This window comes from Mirounga leonina, unplaced genomic scaffold (assembly GCF_011800145.1).
Source record: "Mirounga leonina isolate KUSES-001 unplaced genomic scaffold, KU_Mleo_1.0 Mir_127, whole genome shotgun sequence".
In the NCBI taxonomy this organism is placed as follows: Eukaryota; Metazoa; Chordata; class Mammalia; order Carnivora; family Phocidae; genus Mirounga; species Mirounga leonina.
Window position 1 is genome coordinate 68,903,889 of NW_023270316.1, and position 26,370 is coordinate 68,930,258.

Sequence of the window (26,370 nt, forward strand, 5' to 3'; positions counted from 1 at the left end):
TCCTTTTAACCTTATTTCTAAGAGTTTTCTGTGTTTCCATTCCTTAGTTAGAAATACACATATACCCAGTAAAAATGTTTTTGTGTCTTTTAAACCTGGTTCTGCTGCAAGAAGGAGAAGGACTAAAGGTTTGGGAGAAGAGTCTGAGATTTGGAGGGACAGCTAGAAAATGTGGGATAAATGTAGTCTGAGGAGGGATAAGAGGCCATGAGGAATTCCAGAGAAAGCAGGTGAAGAAATTCATTTATTCAGTCAACAAATATTTATTGAGTTGCCTCAGTTCAGACACTGTTCTCTACCCAGAGGCTCTAGTAGTGAAAGCAGTCCTGTCCTCATGGAGTTTATGTTACGACTGAGTTAGGAAGGGAGTGTTTTCCCTCCCCGCTCCATGAGACACGTGGCCCCACTGGGACACCAGAATGGGCTGCGTGCAGCCAGCGTGGACATATTCGGCTGTGGCCAATTCGGGAGTCTTTTCCATCTGCTAAATTTGGATGTTTTGTGTCAAGGACACTTTCTGGATGATACTTTTGATTTTTATATTCATCTTCCACATTCGTGCTAGACTGCTTTCTGGTCTTCTCCTACAGAGCAGTCACCCCTAATTATTAATCTTTTCTTGTGGGGGAGATTTACGAGCATTGTAGCCATGGACAGGTTTTTTTTAATATATAATGAGAACATGCCTCCCTGTTTTGTGTCTGGCATAATGTACTGATTAGTGGACCTCAAGGGGTAGATAGAAATGTATAGAGGGAAATAGCAGGAGAATGTGGTTGGCTCTAGAAGCCGCAAGTCCCAGCCTGTTTCAAAATCCTCTTCCTGCTGGTCACCAGGGTGTTTTCTTGTCGCTGGGGGAAGGAGGTGGGGCAGAGTGCTGGAAGGAGGATGGGTTCCCAGCTTTAAGCTATTGCTGGCCGGGTGGCTGACCTTAAACAAGACACCCTCTTAGAGCCTCAATTTCTCCACTGTAAAAAAACAGATTTATAATAGCAATCCGTCATGGGAATATTAAATGAGGATTAGCGAAACAACTTGTGCAAAGTACTTAACATAGTGCCTGAAAAATAGTAGGCTCTTAGAAGGGTTAATTCCCTTTCTCTAAATATCTCCTTGGGTTAAAGCATTGTCTTTGAAATGTCCCAGGCAGAACAGAAATTATCTAGGAGAGCAACACACTGACTCAATAAACTTGGTAACACAGTTGCATGAATTAGTATATTTATTATTAACTTTCTCATGTAAATAGCTGGATCCTCAGGGAATGGGGCAGAGAACAGGTTTGGATTTGGAGACAGGAGGTCAGGCGCTGTGAGGGAAACTGACCCTCTCAGACGAGTCAGGACCAGGCAGGGGGTGGGAACTGTGGGGACAGAGTAAAGCCCTAGATGCCAGGGGAGTGGCATAAATAGGGAAATAGCCTGTGAAACTGACAGCAAACTCCATGTAGATCACTGTTTGTCTGGAATTGTTTGGCCTGTATTTTGTTTGTAGTTGAATTCTTCGGTCTTCCTGGTGCTGTTGAAGATCCTAACCATCAAGAAAGAGTGCTCAGTGCCCACCCAAAGGATTATTTCCAGCGATATACTCATGGGATACCAAAATTGGTTTGAATAATCTGTCCAACCGTTCTTGATTAGTTATCTGAATAATAAAAAAACTCAACAAAAGAGGTAACAACTTGAACATTTTATTACCTAATTTTGAAGATGTTTGCCCTACTTTAATTTGTTTTATGGAAGAAAATAAGGCACGGAAAACTTTAGTAGTTTATTTTAAAAATCGCATCAGGATTGAAGGGTAGGCCTTATATTCAAGTATGGTGTGTGATTCCATTTCTAAAATTCTAAAATCCAAAAAGCTCTGAAAATCAAAAGCTGTTTTTGTTTTGTTTTGTTTCTTAAATGTTTGGCATTAAAATTAAGTTGGGAGCAAATAACTTGACTCAAACAGGTTAATTTTACTCCTTATTTATCCTACCTAGTGCGACCATGCATACATTTCATTGCAGAAATATTAATGTATTTAATTACCATGGGCTGCCCAGCCCCCACTCAGAATGTAAGTTTATATATATATGCACATACACACATCTTGTATACAGACAAACAAACAAACACACACTTTCTGAATTCTGAAACAGATCTGACCTCAAGGATATTGGTTAGGGATTGTGGGACTTGCACCATACTACAGGTAACTATCTTTTTAAATTCTGTTTTAGTTTAGTTGTATTTAACAAACTCCAAATATGAAAATTCATATTTGAAAAATTGAAACCAGGGGTGGTTACTCACTGTCCAACATGTAGGCATTTTCTTACTCCCTCTGTTTTCAGAAAGGGAGCCTGGACTGTCTTATCTTACCTCCACTCCACCGTATCCTGTTTGATCTCCAGGGAATATACCTTTGGGCTTCTCTAGGAGGTGGGCAATTGCTTGACTCTGGATGCTTGTTTCTTTTTGTTTGTTTTGTTTCTTAAACAGAATTCCAACTGACCTTCCTCTTTAGGGCCTCACCACCAGCCCCAAATATTCTAGTTCCTGAAATTTTAGGTGTAATGCAGGGTAAATTGTGTTGACTCACAGCTGTCTACAATTCAGGGTTGTTTTGTTTGCTTGTTTGTTTTTGCCAAATTAACACTTGGCCTTTGCTCTCCAGTTTTCAAAATTTTGTTGCTGTAATCTCTCTTTTTTCTTATAATTTATGCTTAAATATAATAACAAAATAACCGCCCTCCCAAAACATTTTAGTGGGGTTTCAAAGAGGGTGTGGCAATTAAATATTTGTGTTCCATCTGCCATCTTTATTGGGAACTGAGGGCTTTATTTAAAATAGCTCTATTTTCCCCCTTATGTTCATTTCGTACAGCTTTAGTTCATCTTTCTACCAGACGGTGGGTCTGTTCCAGATGGAGACCAGGGTCTTCAGTGTTTGCTTGAACTCCTTGGGAGTCTTGCTCTCTCTGTAGGCTCCTAGAGCCATTGTGAAACGGAACTTGCTTTTGGCCGAGGAGGGATGATTTCAGGGAAGAACGACTAGTATTAGTGTGAGGCATAGACAGCTGCAGAGGGGACTCTGGGATCTGGCAAATCCTTGCTTTCTTAGGGGTCTTCACCGGCGATACTTACGGATTTCTAATGAATACATTAGAATCCACACTGCCATGCCTTACCCAAGGGTAGTATTTTAAATATTTAACCATGACTATGGCATGAGTAGTGACCAGTTCTGAAAACACCTTTATGCTGTATTGACAGCTGACCCTTCATCCAGGCTCGTGCCTGGGTTCCAGAATGTCCCCAGCTCTCTCCAGCCCCTGTCTTTATTATCTTGCCCTAATTTCCAGAATGGAGCTTTAGAAAAATGGGCTGAGTCTACTTTCTCTTGCTCCTAGGCTTTAAAGCTTATAGTCCTTAAGTGCCCTGGTGCATAGTGGCAAATAGTTGCTGTGGAAAAGCAGATACGGTCCTCACCTTGGGGAAGGGGTGTGGCACTAAAAAGAATAAGGGATGGATTGTGGGAGGCAGAGGCAAAATCAGGTTTGCCCAGAGAACATTCCACATGGCAGACCTCTCGCAGGCCATCAGATTCCTGTGCATTTCTCCTGTCAGTTCAGCCAAATAGACATACATATGCTGCATCACTTCTCTTCCCTTGTCCCCCTTTCCCTAACTTCTGGCTTCCTGCAGCCTCCATCTGGCTTCTAGGGGAAGGATGAGGGAAGAACAAGGAGGGGGCAGTGTTAGTAGAGAGGAGGACAAGGTCCTATCTGGTCAGATTGTGCAGAAAGTGGCAGCAGGTGCAAGTGGAGCTTCTGGGCAGTCAGGAGTCTACTACACAAACAGCTAGACTTCCGTCTGGTCCTTTCCATTTATATCACTTATATATAACAAGAGGAATATGTATGTGAATAAAACTAATTTATGTTTTTGAGAAAAAATGTCAAAAAATTTTTGATAGGGGAAGAAAAGAAATAGGATTAGAGAGCATTGGGAAAGCTTCTGCCTACATATTTTAACTGGTTCTGCTGTGTTCAAGGGTCTTTGGTTAGACTGCTTCGGAAGCTCCATCTTGGTCTCAGACTTTCTGCCATCTTGGCATCTCTGGGGTAGAAACTTGGGGCTGATTTATAATTAAACATTCCAAATCCTGGGTTATTTGGAGCTGTACGTTTGAGGGTTAAATTCCTGGTTTTCACTAGTTCTTCTTATGTACCTCCTTATTTTTCCATGTCTTTTAAACAGTAGTAATTAGAGAAACATTTGAATGTTTCTTTATTTGCCGAAAATGACTTACAGTTTTCTTTACGTCTGTCATGGTAATGGTTTCTAGTGCAGCAAAGTAAGATTGTGCTGGTCATCACGTAAGTGAGAAATGGAATGGAACCCTAGAGCTGACAAGTTGGTTGGACAAAGTGAAGGCACTAAGGAGTGTTATCACAGGGATCCTCTGACTTGGGTGTAGCCCAGATCTCTGGCGGCTGCCACCTAGAGAGACCCAGTATAGATCTGAATGCAGCTCATAGCAAGCTGGATCTCAGATCCGTCGATATGTTTACTGTTTGCTCCTTAGCTGACATTATCATGATCTCGGTTTATTCTTAATATTTAGTAAATCACACTTATCTATTGAGAAAGTAGTTCAGGTCCACATACAATTATTGAGTACCTCCTGAATGTGAGGCTGTGTTGTTAGATCTTGAGGGTGACAAGGGTGACACTGCTCCTACTTACAGCCTAGTGGGGGGAAACAGATACACAGATAACTTTAAACAGTGTAGTTTAGAGGAATAAATCAGAAAAAACAGCCAGAGCTTGTTGACTGGTTACATGTGGGGGTTGAAAGAAAGGAAAAGTGTCTAGGGTCACTTCCAGGTACTGCTGCCCATTTTCTCCTCCTTTAAGCTCTTTTCTCCTGGGCCTCCATACATCTCTCTCTACTTTAGAGTTCTGTCTGCTTTGCTGATCATTCTCTCATACTCTCCTTTGGCAGATGCACTTCAAAGACACAGTACTTAAATGCTGGTGTCTCCAGGGACCCCTCTTCAGCTGTCTGCTCTATTTCTCTATCTTCTTCTCATAGGGCAAGGATTTCCAAAGCTCTGTCTCCAGCTCAGAACTCTCTTCTGAGCAACACACTCATATTTCTCAGCCTCTACTAGGTTGTTCCATCTGCCACAGACACTCCGTACGCTAAAACCTCAAGACCCCAAAGCTGTGTGTCTCTCTCTGCCCTATCCTACATTGCCTGGGACCCCCTCTGTAGAAGGAGATGGAAGTGGATGGAGGTCTCATGCAGCACTAATAGAAATACACTAGCCACATATGTAATTTAGACTCTTCTAGTAGCCGTCTTAAGAAGGCAAAAAGAAACAAGCGATAAAAATTTTAATTCTATATTAACCCAGCATACCAACAACATATTATCATTTCAACACATAATCAATATAGAAATTACTGAGATATTTTACATTTTTTTTTCCATACTGAACCTTCAAAATTCAGTGTGTGTTTTAATCTCACTTTGTACTAGCCACATTTCAAGTTCTCAATAGCCCTGTGTGGCTCGTGGCTCCTGTATTGTACAGTGCAAGTCTAGAATGAAAAAGGTAGTATTTGAGGCTGGGCAAAAACACTCTTGGAAGAAGTATGATAGAATACATAGAAATAGAGGATACCTACATTTAAGCATCACTATTTTTATGAGTCATGTGTGTTCTCCGTTCCTTATGGTTTTCCCCTAATATTTAGAGAAGCTTTTGAAATTCTAGTTTTCTCAGCAGTGCCAAGATCCTTCCTCTGATTCTGGGAAGGGATTTTCAAGGGAGAGCAGCTCATCTCCCCGCCCCCACCTCTCCAGGGGAATCCCAAGGGGAAGGTGCGATTCTCAGCACAGAGCCCCTCCCTACTTGGGCCCTTCTTTCCAAAGTTTATTATGAAATCTCTGGATTTTGTTATAGAAAGAAATTGCTTTTCTTCACAATTCCTTTTCAAAATTTTCATACCTTAGTTGCCAAAACAAAATGAATTTACTTTACAGTAATTATTACAGCCAAAGCCACCATATCTCCTGGATTTTTCCAGCATGGTATTTTCAATATTGTCTCTTTCGGTCGGTGCATCTTGAATTTTGGTTAAAAAAATAGGATCACTCTATCACACCCTTGAGTGTGAAATATTGGAGAGTGCTATGGTGATCAAGCAACTGGCACTCACCAGTTCCTGAAACAGAACTTAATTCTGGATACTTCTCTATAAATGATTTCAGGAGACTGCTCCTTTCCCTGGGGAGCTGAAATCCTTCCAGAGAGGCCGTGTCTTCTCAGGTGGCAGCCCAAGCAAGTACCTGGGCAGTACAGGTCTTCTCAGGAGACCTAGTTTATGCTGCCGTTGAGAGATCACTCTGAGTTTTAAGGGGTGCTTTTTCTGATGAGATTTAAAGTTATGTAGAGGCAACAAAGCTTTCTAAGAATATTTTTGGCAGGCTAAAGAAGGATTTAAAAAAAAAAATGATACAGGCCCTGGGACAGCGGTATTAGCCGCTGGGACACTAGCCAGATATTGGTGCTCACGAACTGGGGGAGACAATGGGCTTTACTGTTACTATTCAAAATGCTGTCCACGTTCTTTAATCGTCGACTAAAATTATTTCACTTTCAAGGTCCAGGCCAGTCGGGGGTGGGGTGGAGGAGGGCTGTTGCAGAGGGCCTGACCTCCATGGCGGGCGGCCCGGCGAAGTATCCGTGTCCCAGCGGGCAGGCCCTCTCCCCTCAGAGCGAAGAGGCAAGGGAGGGGGTCGGCGAGCGGGGCGGGGGTCGGGAGGGTGCTGAGCGTCACCCAGGTCCTCAGGCTGCCAGTCTCCCAGCGTCCCCAGCTTTCCAGGTAGGGACGCCCCCTCCCACGCGGCGCGGTTCGCTCGGGTGGGAAGGAGGGGCTGGGCTCCGAGCGCCCGCCCCTCCATCTATCACATGGCCGGAGAGCCACAAAAACAACAGCTTTGGCCAAGACCGTGACTTCAGGAAAGGGAACCCGGGGCTCTCGCAGCCAGCCCCCACCCCATGGAGGAGAGTTTTCTTGAATCCTTTGGGAGGCTGAGCCTCCAGCAGCAGCGGCCGCAGCAGAAACCTCGGCCGCCGGCCCCGCCGCCCCCGCGTGGGACACCTCCGCGCCGCCACAGCTTTAGGAAACACCTCTACCTCCTGCGAGGCCTCCCGGGCTCGGGGAAAACGACACTGGCCAGGTAATGACGACGGCCTGGGGCGCCGGCGCGCGGACCCCGGCCGAGCGAGCCCCTGGCCCGAGCCGCTCCGCCCCGCGGCGCCCCCCCGCCACCAGCCGCCGCGACCACCTGGGTCCTGGCCCCGGCCCGGCCCGAGCCTGGCTGCGGGGGAGCCCGCGCCGTCCCCGGTGCCCGTCGGTCGCGGGCCGGGAGAGGAGGGCGGCCCGTCCTGTTTGTTTCCCTGCTGCGCTTTCCCGGGAGGACGATTTCGGCACTGCGCCTTGCGCAAGCCCCAGATGGCACCGGCCCCTTCCCGGCCGCCGTGCCAGCCGGGCCGAGGGAGCCTTGGCCGCCCCCGGCCGCCCCAGCCCGGGGTCGGGAGGCCCGCAGGGATTCTTCTTCGGGAACCCCGGTGGCGACTGCAGAGAAAACCGCGGGGCCGCCCGCTAGCGCGCAGGCACCCGCTACATGCGTCAACAGGCGTTTTAAACCAGAGCGGAGGAACGAGAGGGCCAGGGGGCTGGGGGCCCGAGGCAGCAGTGGCCGTGGCCGGGGTGGGGTGGGGGGCGGGGGGCCCGCGTTGAAAATCGAGCGGACTGAGGCAGCCCTGCGTTTGCTTTGGCAGCTGCGAAGGCGCACAGGTGCACGGGGGGGGGGGGGGGGGGCGGCCACCACAGGCGGTCATTGACAGAGCCTCGCAGCGGGCGCCCAAATTCGTTTACTCGCGAATTGCGTAAGCTGCCCTCCCCGTACAGGTCAGCGCGAATTACGCGGGCTTGTTGCCTGCCGCCTCCTTGCCGGGCCCCCCGCTGCAGCCTCAATTCCCACCACTCCCCGCCTTGCACTTGATGCTACGGCAACGTTGAACTGTTTCTCTCCCTGCTTTTGCTGACGCTGGCCCGCCTGCCTGGCTTGCCTTCCGCCTACCTTTGCCCGGCTGATTCCACTAGCCCTTTAAGGCTCGGATCTGTTACCTTACCCAGCGGCTACCCCTCCCCACCAGTTGACGCGCATCCTCTGCTCCTTGGCTTCCTGTTTACACCTCTGTGACTGCGCTTGGTTTTACACATGGTTTTGTTTATCCTTAAAGTTTCTTGAAGCTAGGGGCGCTAGAAGTAGTCTCTTGCCCTCAAAGAGCTTTCCATCTCATTAGAGAAGTAAGGCTAGCCACAGAGCCATGGAGTTGCTACAGAAGAATCAAGGTTAGCAGACGTTCAGGAGCTGATTTGGGGGGTACACAAAGACGGTGGGAGCAAGGTCTGAGTCCACTGGGGTCAGCGAACTGTGACAGTCCTGGTGATGTGCTGACAGTTTTAATTCGGATTCCTGGATGATTTGTGGAGTAAAAGCCTTTAGCGAAACAGGATTGCTACATTTTCACAGATTAAAGGGGTGGTGACTTCCAAAGGGTCATAGGTACCCTTTCCTAAAACGCAAGGATTTCAGTAGGCCTTCTCTCTGGTTAGGGCGATGGAGGGTGGAGAGTGGGGGAGCCTGTCTAGAACCCAGCAGAACTTGGGTATTTTTTGGTAACAGTCATGGTGGGTACATCTGTTACAAACTAAGTATCTTTTGAATTCAAATCCCGTTTAGTTTCACTTTGATTTTGCTAATCTGTGGCCTGTGGCGCGCTGAGTGTCAAAGAAGGAAGTAAAATCTTTGGCCAGATTTTGTTTTTAACTACTCAGAAGGGAAGTGATAGGATAAGTGGAAGGGAAGTGCATAGGACTGAACTTCAAAAGCCATGGGATTTGGACCTTAGATTCCACATCTGTAAAGTGAGTGGGTTGGCCGGGGTGGTCTTTAAGGTCCCTTCTGGCTCTAACATTCTACACTTTTAGGATTTTAATTCCTGGTTGACATTTGGCTAACCAGAAGACACCGGATGAGAGACCAGCTTATTAAAGAACATCTCTCTAGGGACGACTGGCGTGAGCACTGGCCTTGGAGTCCGAAGACTGTGCCTTTAGATCCTCCTCATCATGAAAGCTGGTGACTTTCGGCAATCACCTAGCTTCTCTGGGACTTATTTTCCTTATACGTGAATACTAAGAAGCGATTAGATTAGGTAATTTATTGAAGATCCTTCTGGCTCTCAATTTCTAGTTGTCAGTCTTAAGAACGGCTTGTTAATAATGGCTAGGTAAAGAGCTCTGACCTTGGAGTCAATTTACAGCTTCAAATCCAAGCTCTGCCACTCACTATCTATGACCTTTACTCAGCTCCTCTGCACCTTGGTTTCATTTTCTGCTACACAGGGATATCTGCTCTGTCCACTTCAGAAGACACTCACAAAGGTTACAATGTGTGTGAGAGTACTTGCTAAACTTTAAAAGTGCTGTATACATTTTATGAGGTATTAGTTGCCGCTTCAGATGTTGATCAGCTGAGATAAATCTTCAGGGTGTTACGGGGGAGAAGCCTGGCTCTGAAATGCCGCAAGTAGCTGGAAGTTGACTTGGTCAGTTCTCCGATTAGGAGTTCTGGGGCAGAGGAGCCTTAGCCCTGCTTTCGGGGGGTGGGGGGCTTGTGCATTTGTGTAGCAGTCTGGGAAGTAAGAAGGGAAACAGGCCACAGCTCAGCAAGGAGGGAAGCCTGCAGTGAGGATGAAATGGTGTGGCGGATGTCACCAGGATGTCAGCGGCCGTGGCCCTCAAGGACCTGCCTTCCCCTCCTCTCTGGGGAGGTGGGGGTTGGGTTGGGAAGAGAAGGAAAATGGCAAATTGTTAACAAGTACACATGTGGAGAAAGTAGTAAAACTGTAAGGCTATCTGATGTATTGTTGGATTCTGGGAAATTCGTATTTTCTTCATTCTCTGTATTTTCCAAATTTTCTATAACGAATATGTATTTTTTAAATCAGAAAAATAAAAAGCTTTTAAAAATTGGAGGAGATCATTTTTACAAATGTGGGTTCCGCTTTTTTTTCTGCTTTTCTCATTTGATTAAAGAAATAATAAAAGTTATTGAATTAGGCTATGTCTTTCTTCCAAATCAATGTTAGATTATTGTGCTTTTCATTTTTATGTTTTTATAGTTTGAAGGGGTTGGGATGTTGAAACGATCTATTTAAATTCTTCGGACATATTCAAAAAACAGAGTTTTATCTGGTTAAAAAATTTTTTTAGTACGACAGAGTACTGAAAACTTAGCATGCCCCTAAATCTGATTTATCACCTCTATTTCATGACAAAAAATTTTCAAAAATAGTTTCTTACCATTGACCTCTAAGTCCTACTTCCAGGAATTCATCCTAAGGCAATAATTCGACAAGTGCATAAAGATAGAGAAATGTTCATCACAGTTTTATGATAGAAAAAATGTGACCCAACTTAAACATACAAAAATAGGGGATTAGCTTACAAGTCATGCAGTTATTCATGGGAACATAGATGTATTTGACATGCAAATATATTCATTCCTCCCCCCCATTAAGTTAAAAAGCCTATAAGCAAAGCTGTCTATCTATACAAAAATTCCATTTTCTATTCAAAGAAAGGGGGTCCACATATAATCATAAACAAATGTGTGAAAAGATATGTTAGTAGTTGTTGACTTTAGATAATGGGATTATAGACCTCCCCCCGACTTATTTTCTTATTTTTCTATGACAAGTATATATTACTTGTTAACATTTTAAAGTTGAAAATAGGGGTGCCTGGGTGGCTCAGTCGGTTAAGTGTCTGCCTTCGGCTCAGGTCATGATCCCAGAGTCCTGGGATGGAGCCCCACATTGTGCTCTCTGCTCAGCAGGGAGTCTGCTTCTGCTTCTCCCTCTGTCTCTCTCCCTGCTTGTGCTCAATCTCTCTCTTTCAAATAAATAAATAAATAAAGTCTTTAAAAAAATAAAGTTGAAAATAGTTTTGTGAAACAACTTGGCTAAATAGAATCAGGTTGTGTGGGACAAAACATTTATTAAATAACAAAATAAATGTGTCATTTTCTATATAAAAAGTCTTTTTCCTAGGTTTATTCTCAGTTGGACATGTATTAGGAAACTTTTTTTTAATACACAAAGTTGCCGCTTCAGATGTTGATCAGCTGAGATAAATCTTCAGGGTGTTACGGGGGAGATTGATTTTAATTGTTATTTTGTTATTAAATATAGTAATTATTAATTTATTAATTAGCATATGAACTCGCATGGGCCGCTTGATTCTTTGACACCTCAGGTTCTTTTTCATTAAAATGGAGCTAACATTTCATTAATAAGTTTGTTGTGGGGATTTAAGAGACCGGTAAACAATGATCCCGTAATTACATGTGTGAAAGCACTGTGGAATGCGTGGGCTACATAAATAACAACTATTGTTAATTATTATTCACTAATCAACAATAATAGTATTTGCTGGGTACTTAAAAGACTATTAGTACTTGCTTAGTAAATAAGATTAAGAGAAGGAGCCTACAAAAGACTAGCAAATGGAAAGCAAGAATCCACACACTGCTGTGGGTAAGTAAGCTGTAACGGGGAAGAGCATTTTATTTATTTATTTATTTATTTATTTATTTATTTATTTATTTATTTATTATTTTTTAAAGATTTTATTTATTTGAGAGAGAGAATGAGATAGAGAGCATGAGATGGGGGAGGGTCAGAGGGAGAAGCAGACTCCCTGCTGAGCAGGGAGCCCGATGAGGGACTTGATCCTGGGACTCCAGGATCATGACCTGAGCTGAAGGCAGTCGCTTAACCAACTGAGCCACCCAGGCGCCCCGGAAGAGCCTTTTATATTGCTGTTGGTGTTCAAGGCCAGGGAAGTCACTGAGGATGATTAGGAGAATAGGAAAACTATGGATGAGAGAGAGTTTCTTCCATATGGAAATGGTTCTTGAGCTGGCCTTGAAGATGGGGAGGATGTGGCTGAACAAAGGAAAGGGTTAGCAACATGAATAAGGAGATGGTGGAGATAGGAGACAGACAGCTGGGTGGTGTGAAGAGAATGGCTTGACTGAAGTGGATGGTAGGAATTAGTGAATGTGTTGGCTAGGTAAACTCAGAGCCAGATCATGGGGAAGACCAAAACCTGCACAAAGAAGTACTGAGTTGATAGAAGAAGTAGGATTCCAATCCCAAGACCCTTTCACTCTCAGCAGATGATCCAGAAGTATCTGTTTCCACAGCTGAACTGACAAGCTCACCTGGATCTGCATTTGTCCTTTCCTCTTACATCAGTGAAGGCTTCTGTGGACGGTCTGTTTACCTCTGTGCTTTGCATCGTGTGTGTGCGTGTGTGTGTGTGTGTGTGTGTGAGAAAATGTCCCCCTTTTGGGCCATTTTAACCATTTTTTTAAGTGTACAATTCAGTGGCATTAATTACATGATGTGCAACCATCACTAGTATCTATTTCAAGAAACTCGACCCATGAAGCAATAACTCCCCATCCCCCCTTCTCCTCAGCCCCTGGTAACCTCTGATCTACTTTCCATCATTATGTGTTTGACTACCCTAGATAACCTCATGTAAGTGGAATCATACAATATTTGTCTTTTTGTGTCTGGCTTATTTCATTAGGCTTAATGTTTTCAAGGTTCATCTATGTTGTAGCCTATATCGGAACCTCATTACTTTTTATGGCTGAATATTATTCCACGGCATGGATATACCATGAAATTGTCCATTTGAAATGAAATGAAATGGCAATAGAAGAGGGTAGTTCTTCCTTTTGTTTTTAAGGCCACATATGAAAAATGTTGCCAGCCTTACGTCAGTTCCTGGAATTTCTTTGAATCTTTACATATCAATCAAAGCAAAGTCTGAGACCCATGCTCTAGTACGTGTTGCATCCTTTGCAATGTTCCAGTTCCATTTGGCACCATCACAAATGGTTTGTAACATGGATTCAGTTAGGCTCAAAGGATGCTTGCTGACAGCTGTCTTTTCTTTTGTTCATGTCTCCACATAACATGAACTTTTCCATCAAGAGAGATATCTTTCCATTATTTTTGGGCACTAGAGCTTTCCAAGGAAGTTACAGGATGCTTTCCTGATGTGATGAAATGATCAGACAGAGGCGAGGATGCAGGTATACTTTACAAGCAAACGCAGTGACCTATGGGAGGCAGTTGAGAAGAAGGGTGAGAAGAAGTAGTGAGTAGTGAGACCCTGAAGCATCCTGTGCTCCACAGCACCCTTGGCCAGTAGGCTTGGACCATGGTGTTTTTATTTATAAGGCCAGGGCTCTTGTAAATAAAAGCAAGGTCAAAATAGAAAGTTTGCAGGATTCCAAGTCTGTGTCTATAAAAATAAAGTATCACTTAGGTGACATATCAGATCTTTATTCACTTAGGTCTATTTTCAATGATTTTCCTAAGGTGGGTTTTAAATCTCCTCTCTCCATTGCTGAGAGTCCTTACAATACTTCTTTCCGCAGGTTGGGATGAATAAGGACTGTAAATGCTAGAAATGTTTCACAGAGAGTAAGAAGATACAGTGCAGTGTGTGTTTGTAATTACTTGCTGGAAAGGCTGCCCAGCTGTACAGCGGATTTACCGCAACCATGGTCCTGGAGCCACTGGGATTGTGGGAGAGCACCCTGCTGAGTCGGAGCAATATCATATTGCAGGTGTGGCTTATGATTAGAGAAGCAGTAGAAATAGGGGAAGAAATGATAGAGGAAGAATGTTTTCATAGGAAAATCTCAGGACGTGCACAAGAAGTTCCCACAGAGTTAATCTAGTCCAAGCCCAAGACACTAAGCTCTGAGAAGTGAGACATCTTGATCAAGGTCATAGGGATGACTTATTTCTAGTCCAGAGCCTTTACTTCTACACCAGAGGAAGAAGTTAGTGGGAGTGATTTCGTGAAAGAGTAATGAGGTTGGTTTTGATCTGTTGTTTAATAAAAACAAAAACACATGGCCTGTTAGAAGGGCTACATTTACCTGGATTTCAACTGTTAGGGTAAGAAAGCCATATTTTGTTATTTGTTAGTATTGATGATATGTTTCTTCTGCTATTAAAAAATACCAGGGAATTTATTTTCTTTATTAATCTGGTACCACTGGGGATAAGGGGAGGGGATGATTTAGATTTTTTAATACGTATTCATATTTATTCTGATTATATTGTGTTGGACAGAGATGTTGTCAACACTCAACTCTGGAGGATCTCAAGCCCCTTCCTCATCTGCTCACATGATAGGACATTTGTAATTCAATCTAGTGCCTTCATTCCCTCGTGGCATTTCAATGAACTCTTTTCTATAATGGTACCATTCTAGGCCCATTCAGACTCTAGAGGAACCCAATAAGAAATTGTTCGTTTTTACTCTAAATTATCTAAAGAGATCTAGGCTCTATGGATCGAGGAAATAGTACGACAAAGAGAAACTGATCTAATTTCTAATTGTTCCTTCATAAGGATCTCTGTTGCATCATGGGTATGGCTATCTGTTTTATCAAGGTAAGAGCCTGGGAAAAGGGAAGGGAGAAAGGAAAGAAAGCCCACATTTATTAAGTGCTAACTATATGCCTGGCACTTTATATATGCTGGCTTATTGGATCTTTACAATAACCCTACGATATAGTTGATTTCATTTTATAAGTGAGGACATTAGGATCAGAGGATCACACATTTGATCCTAAGAGTCCAGATTTCATTATACACAAAGTGGTCTTACCTTACTAGGGATGTTCATGAACAAACACACCTACATCTGCTTTTCCCAGTTACTAGGGAATCCTGTTGAGGTATGATTGTATAGCTAGGATGTTTCAATGTTCTTTTCCCACATTTAAGGATATGATGAAGAAGTGGGTCTGAGAGGGGCTTTCTCTGCTCTCTAAAGTAGCGCCTCTCCAACATTCTTTGCCCTACATTTGACTTCCTTTTCTCCCATTTTGCACCATCTGACATATGCTTATTTATGATCTATTTCTTTTACTAGGAGGTACGCTTCTTGAGATGAGATTGTGTTGTAAGCTCCATGAGATCAGGAAATACTTTCTCTTCAGCTTCTGAGAGAAGGTCTGGCACCTCGTAGACCTAAATCATTAAATATTTGATGGATTTGTTAATTCCTGAAGCTTCCTGAGAGTTGTCAGTTCAGTTGTCAGCATGGGTCTTGAGTAAAGCACAAAAGTGAAAAGGAGATTATTCACATAAAGTGAGTTGTAAAAGAATGAATGGGCTGTGGAAAACAGACAAGAGAACAAAAGGGGTACAGCCCCCTCCTCCGAAGTCCTCTTCCATCCGTGCATAGGAGAACCATTCCTGTGTTTTACACGTGAAGATACCGGATGTGCTGTCTCCACTACCCAGTAGTTAACACTAAAAAGAGGCTTAAAATTTAGAATCAAAGATGCAGCTGCTTTCACATGAAGCAGCAGTCAAAAAAAGAGCCTAAAGGGACAGTTTTCCTGTTCAACCACTGTTCCGTTGTCTGTAACCGATTTATGACATTTGGGGAAAACACAGCCAAAAACAAGCTAGTACTGAGGTAGGTGTGCTTCTCATGCCTTTTCTTTCTTTCTTTCTTTTTTTTTTTTTTAAGATTTTATTTATTTATTTGAGAGAGAGAGAATGAGAGACAGCACGAGCGGGAAGAGGGTCGGAGGGAGAAGCAGACTCCCTGCTGAGCAGGGAGCCCGATGCGGGACTCGATCCCGGGACTCCAGGATCATGACCTGAGCCGAAGGCAGTCGCTCAACCAACTGAGCCACCCAGGCGCCCCTCATGCCTTTTCTGAGCATGGTTGAATTGACCAACAATAGAAACTTGGGGGAAAACCATTGCTAGATTCTACAGAGGGAGCTATTCACATGCAAGAGAAAGGAAGTTCTTCTAGATGAAGTGGAGTGGGACCCCACTGGACTTGAGGGCTATCTGAGAGTCTGGTTTGGGATCTCATCAATATGCCCTACTTCAGAGGCACAAAGGGTAAGGGCAGAAGTGAGCAGTGGGACAGACTGGGAACTCTTCACGGGAGTCTCCTTAGCCACTGTGGCTTGGAAGTGTCCACGGGGCTGGTAGTGGTTGAGCTGCATCTCTCCAAGGGCAAGGCTCAGCCCTGGTATGGTGTTTGGCAGCACCACGAAGGTCAAACCACACCAGGACTCAGGGGAAACTGTCCCAAGTCATTTACAGCTGTGGCCCCCACCCCATTCTCTTCAGGCTGTTGAGTCGTAGAACTTGTTCCTGACCCCCGAGTTTAAAGTCCTTGAGGAGAATAACATCAGAGAAAAGTGCTGGAATCCAAGAAGACTCCTCTCTTCCAGTCCCTTTTGGGGGTAAATCCAAGGTTTGGGTAAAATTCTCAATGTACAAAGATGAGTAACTAGAAATTCCCCTCACACAGTTTGGGGCTGTATAAAAAGTGTTTGCATAATTAAGGCAACAGAGCCTAATATTCAAGAACCATTCATATACTCAGCAGGTACTTACTAAATATCTCTTATGTGCTTGACATTCTTCTATTTGCTTAGAAGAGAGCAGTGAACAAAACAGACAAAAATCCCTGCCTTCATGGAACGTATATTCTATTAGGGGAAAAAATTTTCTGAAGGGAAGAAGAAAATTTTAAATAACATCTGCTCTTCTCTGTACTTTCAAAAAACAAACAAAAAAGGATTCCATGGCTATTCCACTTGATGTATATACCCTCAGGGACTGTTCCACACATGCAAAGGCAGATAGGCACAATGATGTTCGCTGAAACTTGTTCATGGTAGGGGAAATTGCAAACAAACTAAATGTCACTAGAGAAAAGGATAAATAAATGTGGTTTGTTTATTTTATAGTGTGCAGCTCTGGGACCGGAAGTCTAGGATTTAATCCAGCTGTACCACTCATGGGTCTTTGTTTTTTTCCAGCTTTAATGAGATGTCATTGACATATAACAGTTGTTTTGTTTTTTAGATTACACATGTAAGTGAAATCAGATTGTGTTTGTCTTTGTCTGACTTACCTCACTTAGCATAATGCCCTCCAGGTCCACCCACGTTGTCACAAATGGCAAGATTTTACTCTTTTTATGGCTAAGTCATATTTCATATATGCACCACATCTTTGTTATCCATTCATCTATTGATGGACACTTAAGTTACTTTCGTATCTGGGCTATTGTAAATAATGCTGCAGTGAACACAGGGGTGCATATAGCTCTTCAAATTGGTGTTTTGTTTTCTTCAGATAAATACTCAGATGTGGAATGACTGGATCATATGATAGTTCTATTCTTAATTTTTTGAGGAACTTCCATACATTTTTTCATAGTGGCTGCACCAATTTACTTTCCCACCAGCAGTGTATGAGGGTCCCTTTTCTCCACATCCTTACCAACTCTTGTTATTTCTTATCTTTTCGATAATGGCCAATCTGCCTGGTGTGAGGTGATATCTCATTGTGGTTTTGATTTGCATTTACCTGATGATTAGTGATGTTGAGCATCTTTTCATGTGACGCTTGGCCATCTGCATGTCTTCTTTAGAGAAATGTCTTTTCATGTGTTCTGCCTATTTTTAAATCAGATATTTTTTGATATTAAATTGTGTAAGTTCTTTACATATTTTGAATATTAATCCTTTACTGGATATATGGCTTGCAAATAACTTCTCCCATTCAGTAGGTTGCCTTCTTATTTTGTTGATGGTTTCCTTCACTGTGCAAAAGCTTTTTAGTTTGATGTAATTCCATTTGTTTGTTCTAGCTTTTGTTGTCCTTGCCTAAGGATACTGGTCCAAAAAAATATTACTAGGAGTGATGTCAAAGAGCTTACTACCTATATTTTCTTTTAGGAGTTTTATGGTTTCAGGTGTTACATTCAGGTCTTTAATCCATTTTGAGTTTATTTTGTGTATGGCATAAGAAAGTGGCCCAGTTTCATTCTTTGCATATGGCTCTCCAGTTTTCCCAGCACCATTTATTGAAGAGACTGTCTTTTCCCCATTGTTTACCTAGCCTCCTTTGTCTAGATAGACATATAAATGTGGGTTTATTTCTGGGCTCTTTATTCTGTTTCCTTGATCTATGTGTCTGTTTTTGTGCCAGTACCATGCTGTCTTGATAACTATAGCTTTGTAGTGTAATTTGAAATCAGGGAGCATAATACGTCCAGCATTGTTTTTCTTTCTCAAGATTGCTTTGGCAATTTGGGGTCTTTTGTTGTTCCATATAAATTTTAGTATTATTTGTTCTAGTTCTGTGAAAAATACTATTGGTATTTTGATGAGGAATACATTGAATCTGAAGATTGCTTTGGATAGTATAGACATTTTGACAATATTAATTCTTCCAGTCCATGATCATATTATATCTGTCAATTTATTTTTGTTATCTTCAATTTCTTTCATCAATAAAATATTCTTAGAGTTTTCAGAGTGCAGGTCTTTAACCTACTATGTTAAATTTATCCCTAGGTATTTTATTTTACTTTATTTTTTGATGTAGTTTAAATAAGATTGTTTTCTTCATTTCTCTTTCTGATAGCTCATTATTAGTATATAGAAATGCAACCAATTTCTGTATGTTACTTTTGTATTCTGGAACTTTACTGAATACATTTATTCGTTCTAATAGTTTTTTTGATGATCTTTAGGGTTTTCTGTAGGTAGTGTCAGTCATCTGCAAATAGTGACAGTTTTAATTATTCCTTACCAATTTGAATCAAGCCTTTTATTTCTTTTTCTTGTCTGATTATTGTAGCTAGGGGTTCCAGTACTATGTTGAATAAAAGTAGCAAGAGTGGGCATCCTTATCTTGTTCCTCATCCTAGAGGAAAAGCTTTTAGCTTTTCACCATTGAACATGATGTTAGCTGTAGATTTGTCATACGTGGCTTTTATTATGTTGAGATACATTCCTTCTATAACCACTTTGTTGGAAGTTTTTAATCATAAATGGGTGTTGAGGTATGACCTAGGACAAGCACTGGAGTGAGACAAGGGCCACCTACAGTTTGGCCCTCCTGCTGCAGGCCCCCCCCCCAACCACCCCTCTCACCCCTGCCTTAGGCCTGGACAATCCCACAGCATGATCTCCCTCCAGGACCCACATACCAGGCTTCCACTTCCAGCTGGGTTCTTAGCCTCATGGCTAGGACCCCAAGGAGGGCTGCTCAGACAAACGCCTAAAGGCCCATGCTTGGGCCACAAAGGCTAGCTATTATGGTGTCTAGTGGCCAGGAGGATAAAAATGGATGTTGATTTTTGTCAAGTGCTTTTTCAGCAACTATTTAGATGTTCATATGATTTTTATCCTTTGTTTTGTTAATGTGTATCACATTGATTTTTTTTTTAAATGATTTTATTTATTTATTTGACAGACAGAGACACAGCGAGAGAGGGAACACAAGCAGGGGGAGTGGGAGAGGGAGAAGCAGGCTCCCCGCTGAGCAGGGAGACCGATTCAGGGCTCCATTCCAGGACCCTGGGACCATGACCTGAGCTGAAGGCAGACGCTTAATGACTGAGCCACCCAGGCGCCCTCACATTGATTGATTTGCAGATGGTGTACCATCCTTGCATCCCTGGAATAAATCCCACTTGATCATGGTGTATGATCCTTTTAATGTAGTGTTGAATTTGATTTGCTAATATTTTTTGAGGATCTTTGCATCTATGTTCATCAAGGGTATTGGCTCAAAATTTTCTTTCTTTTGTGGTGTCTTTGTCTGATTTTAGTATCAGGGTAATGCTGGCCTCATAAAATGAGTTTGGAATTGTTACTTCTTCAGTTTTTTATTTTTTTTTAAGATTTTATTTATTTATTAGACAGAGAGAGAGCACGAGCAGGGGGAGCGGCAGAGGGAGAGGGAGAAGCAGGCTCCCTGTGTAGCAAGGGGCCGGATGTGGGGCCCAATCCCAGGACCCTGGGATCATGACCTGAGCTGAAGGCAGACACTTAACCAGTCGACTGAGCCACCCAGGCGCCCCTCCTTTTCAGTTTTTTGGAATAATTTGAGAAGGATAGGGACTAACTCTTCTTTAAATGTTTAGTAAAATTCATCTGTGAAGCTCTCTGGTCCTGGACTTTTGTTTTTTGGGAGCTTTAAAATTACTGATTCAGTTTCATTACTTGTAATTGATCTATTTAGATTTTCTATTTTTTCATGATTCAGTCTTGGAAGATTGTGTGTTTCTAGGAATTTGTCCATTTCTTCTGTTTTCCAGTTTGTTGGCATATAATTGTTTGTGGTAGTCTCTTATAGTTCTTTGTATTTCTGTGATATCAGTTGCAACTTCTCTTTAGTTTCTTATTTATTTGGGTCCTTTCTCCTTTTTTTTTTTTGATGAGTCTTCTTTTCTTCATGAAGTTTATTGATTTTTGTCTATCTTTTCAAAAAAACCAGCTATTAGTTTCATTGACCTTTTCTTTTGTCCTTTTTTAAGTCTCTATTTCATTTATTTCTCCTCGGATCTTTATTATTTCCTTCCTTCTACTAACTTTGGGCCTTGTTCTTCTTCTTTTTTAGTTCTTTTAGGTATAAAGTTAGATTTTTGGGGGGATTTTCTTATTTCTTGAAGTAGGTCTGTATCACTATGAACATCCCTCTTAGAACAGCTATTGCTATATCCATCCCATAGATTTGGAAAGTTGTGTTTCCATTTTAATTTGTCTCAAGCTATTTTTTAATTTTCTTATTGATGTGTTCATTGACACATTGGTCATTTAGTAGCAGGTTGTTTAGTCTCCAAATGTTTGTTTTTTTTCAGTTTTCTTTTTTTTAATTGATTTCTAGTTTCATACCACTGTTATCAGAAAAGATGCTTGATATGACTAAGTCTTCTTGAATTTATTGAGACTTGTTTTGTGGCCTAACATATAATCTATGTGTGACAGTGTTCCATGTGCACTTGAAGAGAATGTATATTCTGCAGTTTTTGGATGAAATGTTCTGTATATTAAGCCCATTAGGTCTACTATGTTGTTTAAGGCCAATGTTTCCTTATTGATTTTCTGCCTGGATGATCTATTCATTGATGAAAGAGGGGCATTAAAGTCCCCAGTATTATTGTATTACTGTCAATTTCTCCCTTTTTGCCTGCAAGTATTTGCTTTATCTGTTTAGGTGCTCCTATGTTGGATGCATAAATATTTACGAATGTTCTATCCTCTTCTTGGATTGACCCCTTTATCATTATGTAATGTCTTTTCTTTGTCTTTTATTATCTTTTTTTTAAAAGATTTTATTTATTTTTTAAGAGAGACAATGAGCACGAGTGGGGGTGGGGGGGAGCAGAGAAAGAGCGACAAGCAGACTCTGTGCTGAGCGCAGAGCCCAACATGGGGCTCAGTCCCATGACCCTGAGATCATAACCTGAGCTGAAATCAGGAGTTGGATGCTCAACCGACTGAGCCACCCACGTGCCCCCAGTCTTTGTTTTAAAGTTGGTTTTGTCTGATATGAGTATTGCTATTCCAACTTTATTTTCTTTTCCATTGGCATGGAATATCTTTTTCTATTTCTTCACTTTCAGTCTGTGTGTCATTAGAGCTGCAGTGAGTCTTAATTTCTTCATCTGTACCACAGGGGTTACTAACAGTATTTATCTCACAGGTCTATTTGAGCATTATATGAGAAATGTAAATCCATTAGAATAGTGTTGGAACAGAGTAAGCACTTAATAAATGTTAGCTATATTTGCTGATAATGGAGCACTACATATAGCAGTTAAAAGGAATGGACTAAGTCTATATATAAACATGAATAGATATAAAAATATACTTTATTTCATTCAACAAATATTTATTGAGTGCCTACTATATTCCAGGCAGTCTTCTAGGTACTTGAGAATAATTAGTGAACACAACAAAGATCCTGCCCTCATGGACCTTGTATGCCAGAGGTAGGGAAGCAGTTGTAAAGTATAAAGAAATTATATATTATGTTAGAAGGGATAAGTGCCCTGGAAAAGGGAAAAGAGAAGTATAGTAAAGGTGTTGGGAATGCCAGAGTTAAGGGCAGGGGGGTTGGTTGAATTTTAAGCCAACAAAACAAATATGAGAAAATGTTAACAATTATAGATCCAGGTGGTAGGTATACAGATATTTATTATATTATTTTTCCTTTTCTATATATTTAAAGTTTTTTCCTTGAAAATTCCTCTCCATGCCATGAAATTAAAAAAAATAATAATGAGTCTGAAATACGAAGGGAGTTGGCTAAGAAGCAGAAAATAATTAAAAAGGAGCTAAATGAGAACTATTTTTAATAAAGAATCCAAAGAAAATGTTGGACTTTAAAAGTCCATTAGAGGGCGCCTGGGTGGCTCAGTTGGTTAAGCGACTGCCTTCGGCTCAGGTCATGATCCTGGAGTCCCTGGATCAAGTCCCGCATGGGGCTCCCTGCTCGGCAGGGAGTCTGCTTCTCCCTCTGACCCTCCCCCGTCTCATGTGCTCTCTCTCATTCTCTCTCTCTCTCAAATAAATAAATAAAATCTTAAAAAAAAAAAAAAGACACATGTGATAATAAATATAATCAAATAAAACCATAGTAAATATAACCAAAGCTACGATTACAGATAGAAGAGCACATATTTTTGAGTTGAAGACCTAAACAAGAGTGATAAAAAGATAAACTCAGTACTTAGACACACACTAGTAAGACTGTTGCAAAGCTATTATTAACTACGCCAAACTCCTTAGTTCCTTTTTGTTGGGTGTGGCAATGTGCCAACTATAAAACTACATTTTCGGGGCATCTGGGTGGCTCAGTTGTTAAGCGTCTCTGCCTTTGGCTCAGGTCATGATCCCAGGGTCCTGGGATCAAGCCCCCCATCACATCGGGCTCCCTGCTCAGCGGGGAGCCTGCTTCTCCCTCTCCCGCTCCCCCTGCTTGGGTTCCCTCTCTCACTGTGTCTCTCTCTGTCAAATAAATAAATAAAATCTTAAAAAAAAAAAAAGCAAACAACAACTACATTTTCAAGGCTCTCTTGCCGATTTCTACCATGTAGAATATGGATGTGAAAGCTGGAGCTGCAGTAGGAGGCACAGAATGGAGGGGGGAAGGAATGGAAGCCTCATGCTAAGAAAGGTGGAAGATACCTGGATTCATTGTTGACTTGGGTCCATGTGATATCTCTGTATTTTTTATATGTAATATATAAATTTTTAAAAGACACTGTTACCTGAGTTTTCTGCTAAATGCAATTAAACCCATTTCTAACTGAAACATTGTTGAATTATAAACATTTGTGGGAAAGGACTGTAATCCACTAGTTCTCATCCAGTCAAACTGCTCATGTGTGAAGACAATATAAGGTCTTTCTCAGACACACAAGAGCTCACAAAGTATATAACGCCCACGTATTTCCGACTCTGTGTAGATCTGAGGTAAAATTCAGGTAGCACAGCATCCACGCTGTGTAAACCTGGACCAATTATTTAACCTCTTGAAGGTTTAGTTTCTTTATCTAAAAACTAGAGAAAATATTATTTACTTCATAAGATTGTTATAAAGGTTAAGGAGAGATAATATATGCCAAGCCCCTTGTGTATGCTCAGCACTCTTGAAAAGAAAATTTATTGCAACAACCAAATTTAGCCCACCAGGAGAAGAATCAAAGACATCTTGAAAAGGATAGCTCAGTCCTTAGAGCATGTGACTCTTGATACAGGGTTGTGAGTTCAAGCCTCATGTTGGGCATAGAGCCTACTTAAAAAAAAAAAATCCTTTTATGTGATATCGGTCAGAAATGTCTCTTCAACAAAATAAGAAAATAAAAGTATAAATTGTATAAAGGAAAGATTCATAACTACTGGATATAATTTAAAAAATAAGAAAATACTGGAAAAGAAGAAAATGAAGAATTTATACATCAAGCTTAGTGGAACAAAACAGAAAGTCCCGTAATAGACCTAATTATTTGTTATCATTTAGTACATTAAAAAATGTATTTTAAAGCAATGGGGAATTGACAAAGTATTCAGTTAATGGGTTTGGGATAACCAGGTTCCCATGTGGAAAAAAAAGCCCAGTTAGACCCTTAACCAATACAGCATACCAAAATAAAATTTTAGATGAATTGGGGAGGACAGTGTAATAGAACAAAGATGAATATTTACATAAACCTGGGCTGGGAAAGACTTGTAAATGTATCATCACAGGCAGAAAATAGAAAGTAAAAGATGGATGCATATGACTAGAAAATTTCTAAAAATTTAGACTTTTATGTTAAAGTTTATCATAAACAAAATTTTAAAAAATTTACATATTCAGTAAGAAGGAGATAACGTTTATTAACAAAGGATGTGAAAATGCAGTTCATAAAAGAGTATTTCTAAATGATCAGCACATGTAAAAATAATCTTGCTGATAATCAAAGAAGTTGGTACAAAGTAAATGCTTAACTATAGGGCATTGGAAAAGTAAGTTATGATACACCCAAGTGAATATTTATGTCATAATCATTAAAAATAATGTCATAGCAAGATATTTCATGAGGTGGGAAATGATTGCTTTGGAAATAAGTTTGGTGAAAACTTGGTATGCTCTATATTATGTTTCTGTTTTTAATGTAACAAAACATCAGATAAAAAAGAAATTCTATCTACCTATCTACCTACCTACCTATCTTTCTGTCTCCTGGAAAGAAGATCAAAATGTTAATAATTATTTTTAGTTGGGGGAATATGGGAACCTCCCCTTTTTTGCAGTTTTCTGTTTAAAAATATTCTGCTGTGAATATATATTTCTTTGCTAATTAGAAAGGAAAAACAATATTTTTAAGGTTTGTGTAGACAAGGACACAGGAGCCAGCTTGAAGGGATACCTACTGGTGAAATCTGGGACAACTTGAGCATCATAAAGAATAAGGATGTTAAAGATTAGTAAAAGGGAATGAGAGGGGCGCCTGGGTGGCTCAGTCGTTGAGCTTCTGCCTTCGGCTCAGGTCATGATCCCAGGGTCCTGGGATCGAGCCCCACATCGGGCTCCAAGCTCGGTGGGAAGCCTGCTTCTCCCTCTCCCACTCCCCCTGCTTGTGTTCTCTCTCTCACTGTCTCTCTGTCAAATAAATAAATAAAATCTTTATTTAAAGGGAAGGGGAAAGAAAGCTCCTCTTTACAAGACAATGCCACAAAGTAAATATAGAAGAAATTACATAATGAGAAAAATCAACATTCTCCAGTTCCTAATGTAATACTTGATTCAGGCAGTGGTCAGCAATGAAAGTAAAGATCATTGAGGGAAAGGTTGGTGGGCAACAGGATCATTACATGGGGTCTCACAGTGTCACTGCCCAGCCCCCCATCCCTGCCTTCCTGCCCTGATGTTATCTAATATATATTTTCTTAAGTTATCTAATATTACAAGGGAAGCAATGTTCCTTTACAGAGGAGAGATCTGGCTACCACCACCTTTTAGCTAAGTGACCAAGGGAACCTGATAGTACAGACTGTCATTATGTGCAAACAGAAGTATACAAACATTACCTCTGTACCTTCCTTCCAAAAATGTGTCACCTAGATCTAATCCTGAGGAAACCATCAGAAAAACTCAGAATGTGGGGTGTTCTAAAGCCAGCTGACCTGGACTCTTCAAAAAGGGAAACCAAAGAGGGCATGAGGACAATTGTAGATTAAAAGACACCAAAGAGACATAAAACCAGATGCAGTATCAAAACTATGAAAGACACTATTAGGACCGTCAGGGAAATTTAAATTTTTTAAATTAAAAAAATTCTATTAACATTAGCTATTACAAATTAGTGTTCATTTTCTAGATGTGCTCGTGTTATTGTAGTTATGTAGGAGAATGTCCTTGTCCATAGGAGATGCTTGACTAGGAATTTAGGAGCCAAGTGTCACAATGTCTGCAAGTTAGTTTTTGAATGGTTCGTCAACAGTTCATATGTGAGAGAGAAAATAAATGAGGCCAAATGTTGACAACTGGTGGCTGGAGATGAAGGGTAAGCAATGTTGATTGAATTATTCTTTTGACTCATTTCTAAGGGTTTGAACATCTAAGTATGAAAGGTAATGGGGGGAAGTTCAGGGGGAAATAAAAAGGAGAGAGAAGAGTGAAATACATGAGACGTAAGGGACATGGCATCCAGGTACAATGTGTGGATCTTGTTGGCTCTCGCTTCCAACAAATCAACCCTAGGGACACATTTATGAGAGAATCCGGGAAATCTGAACACTGGCGGGATGTTTGGTGAAATGAAGTATGAAGCAGGTGAAACAAGACTGGCTATGATAATTTTTTTT

At 41.3% G+C, this 26,370-nt stretch overlaps 2 protein-coding genes and 1 non-coding gene across 8 annotated transcripts in view; all 3 read left to right on the top strand.

Moving 5' to 3' along the window:
- The window catches only part of N4BP2L2 (NEDD4 binding protein 2 like 2), a 69,191-nt gene extending 67,115 nt beyond the window's left edge, over nucleotides 1-2,076 (top strand). Inside the window, exon 11 of one of the 2 annotated variants that reach the window (XM_035003570.1) lies at nucleotides 1,495-2,076. The gene's annotated coding sequence lies outside the window, so the exon portion shown is untranslated. The remainder of the gene's footprint in view (nucleotides 1-1,494) is intronic. The other variant, XM_035003569.1, reaches the window with a different exon arrangement.
- Nucleotides 2,077-6,528: 4,452 nt separating this feature from the next.
- The window catches only part of N4BP2L1 (NEDD4 binding protein 2 like 1), a 30,882-nt gene continuing 11,040 nt past the window's right edge, over nucleotides 6,529-26,370 (top strand). Inside the window, exon 1 of one of the 5 annotated variants that reach the window (XM_035003577.1) lies at nucleotides 6,529-7,242. In XM_035003577.1, coding sequence (XP_034859468.1) covers nucleotides 7,061-7,242 — 182 coding nt within the window. In that variant the 5' untranslated portion in view covers nucleotides 6,529-7,060. The remainder of the gene's footprint in view (nucleotides 7,243-26,370) is intronic. The other 4 variants (XM_035003576.1, XM_035003575.1, XM_035003574.1 and 1 more) reach the window with 4 other exon arrangements.
- Nucleotides 15,511-15,642, top strand: LOC118009719. Its single transcript, XR_004679004.1, has one exon. It is a non-coding gene; the product is annotated as a small nucleolar RNA SNORA16B/SNORA16A family (small nucleolar RNA).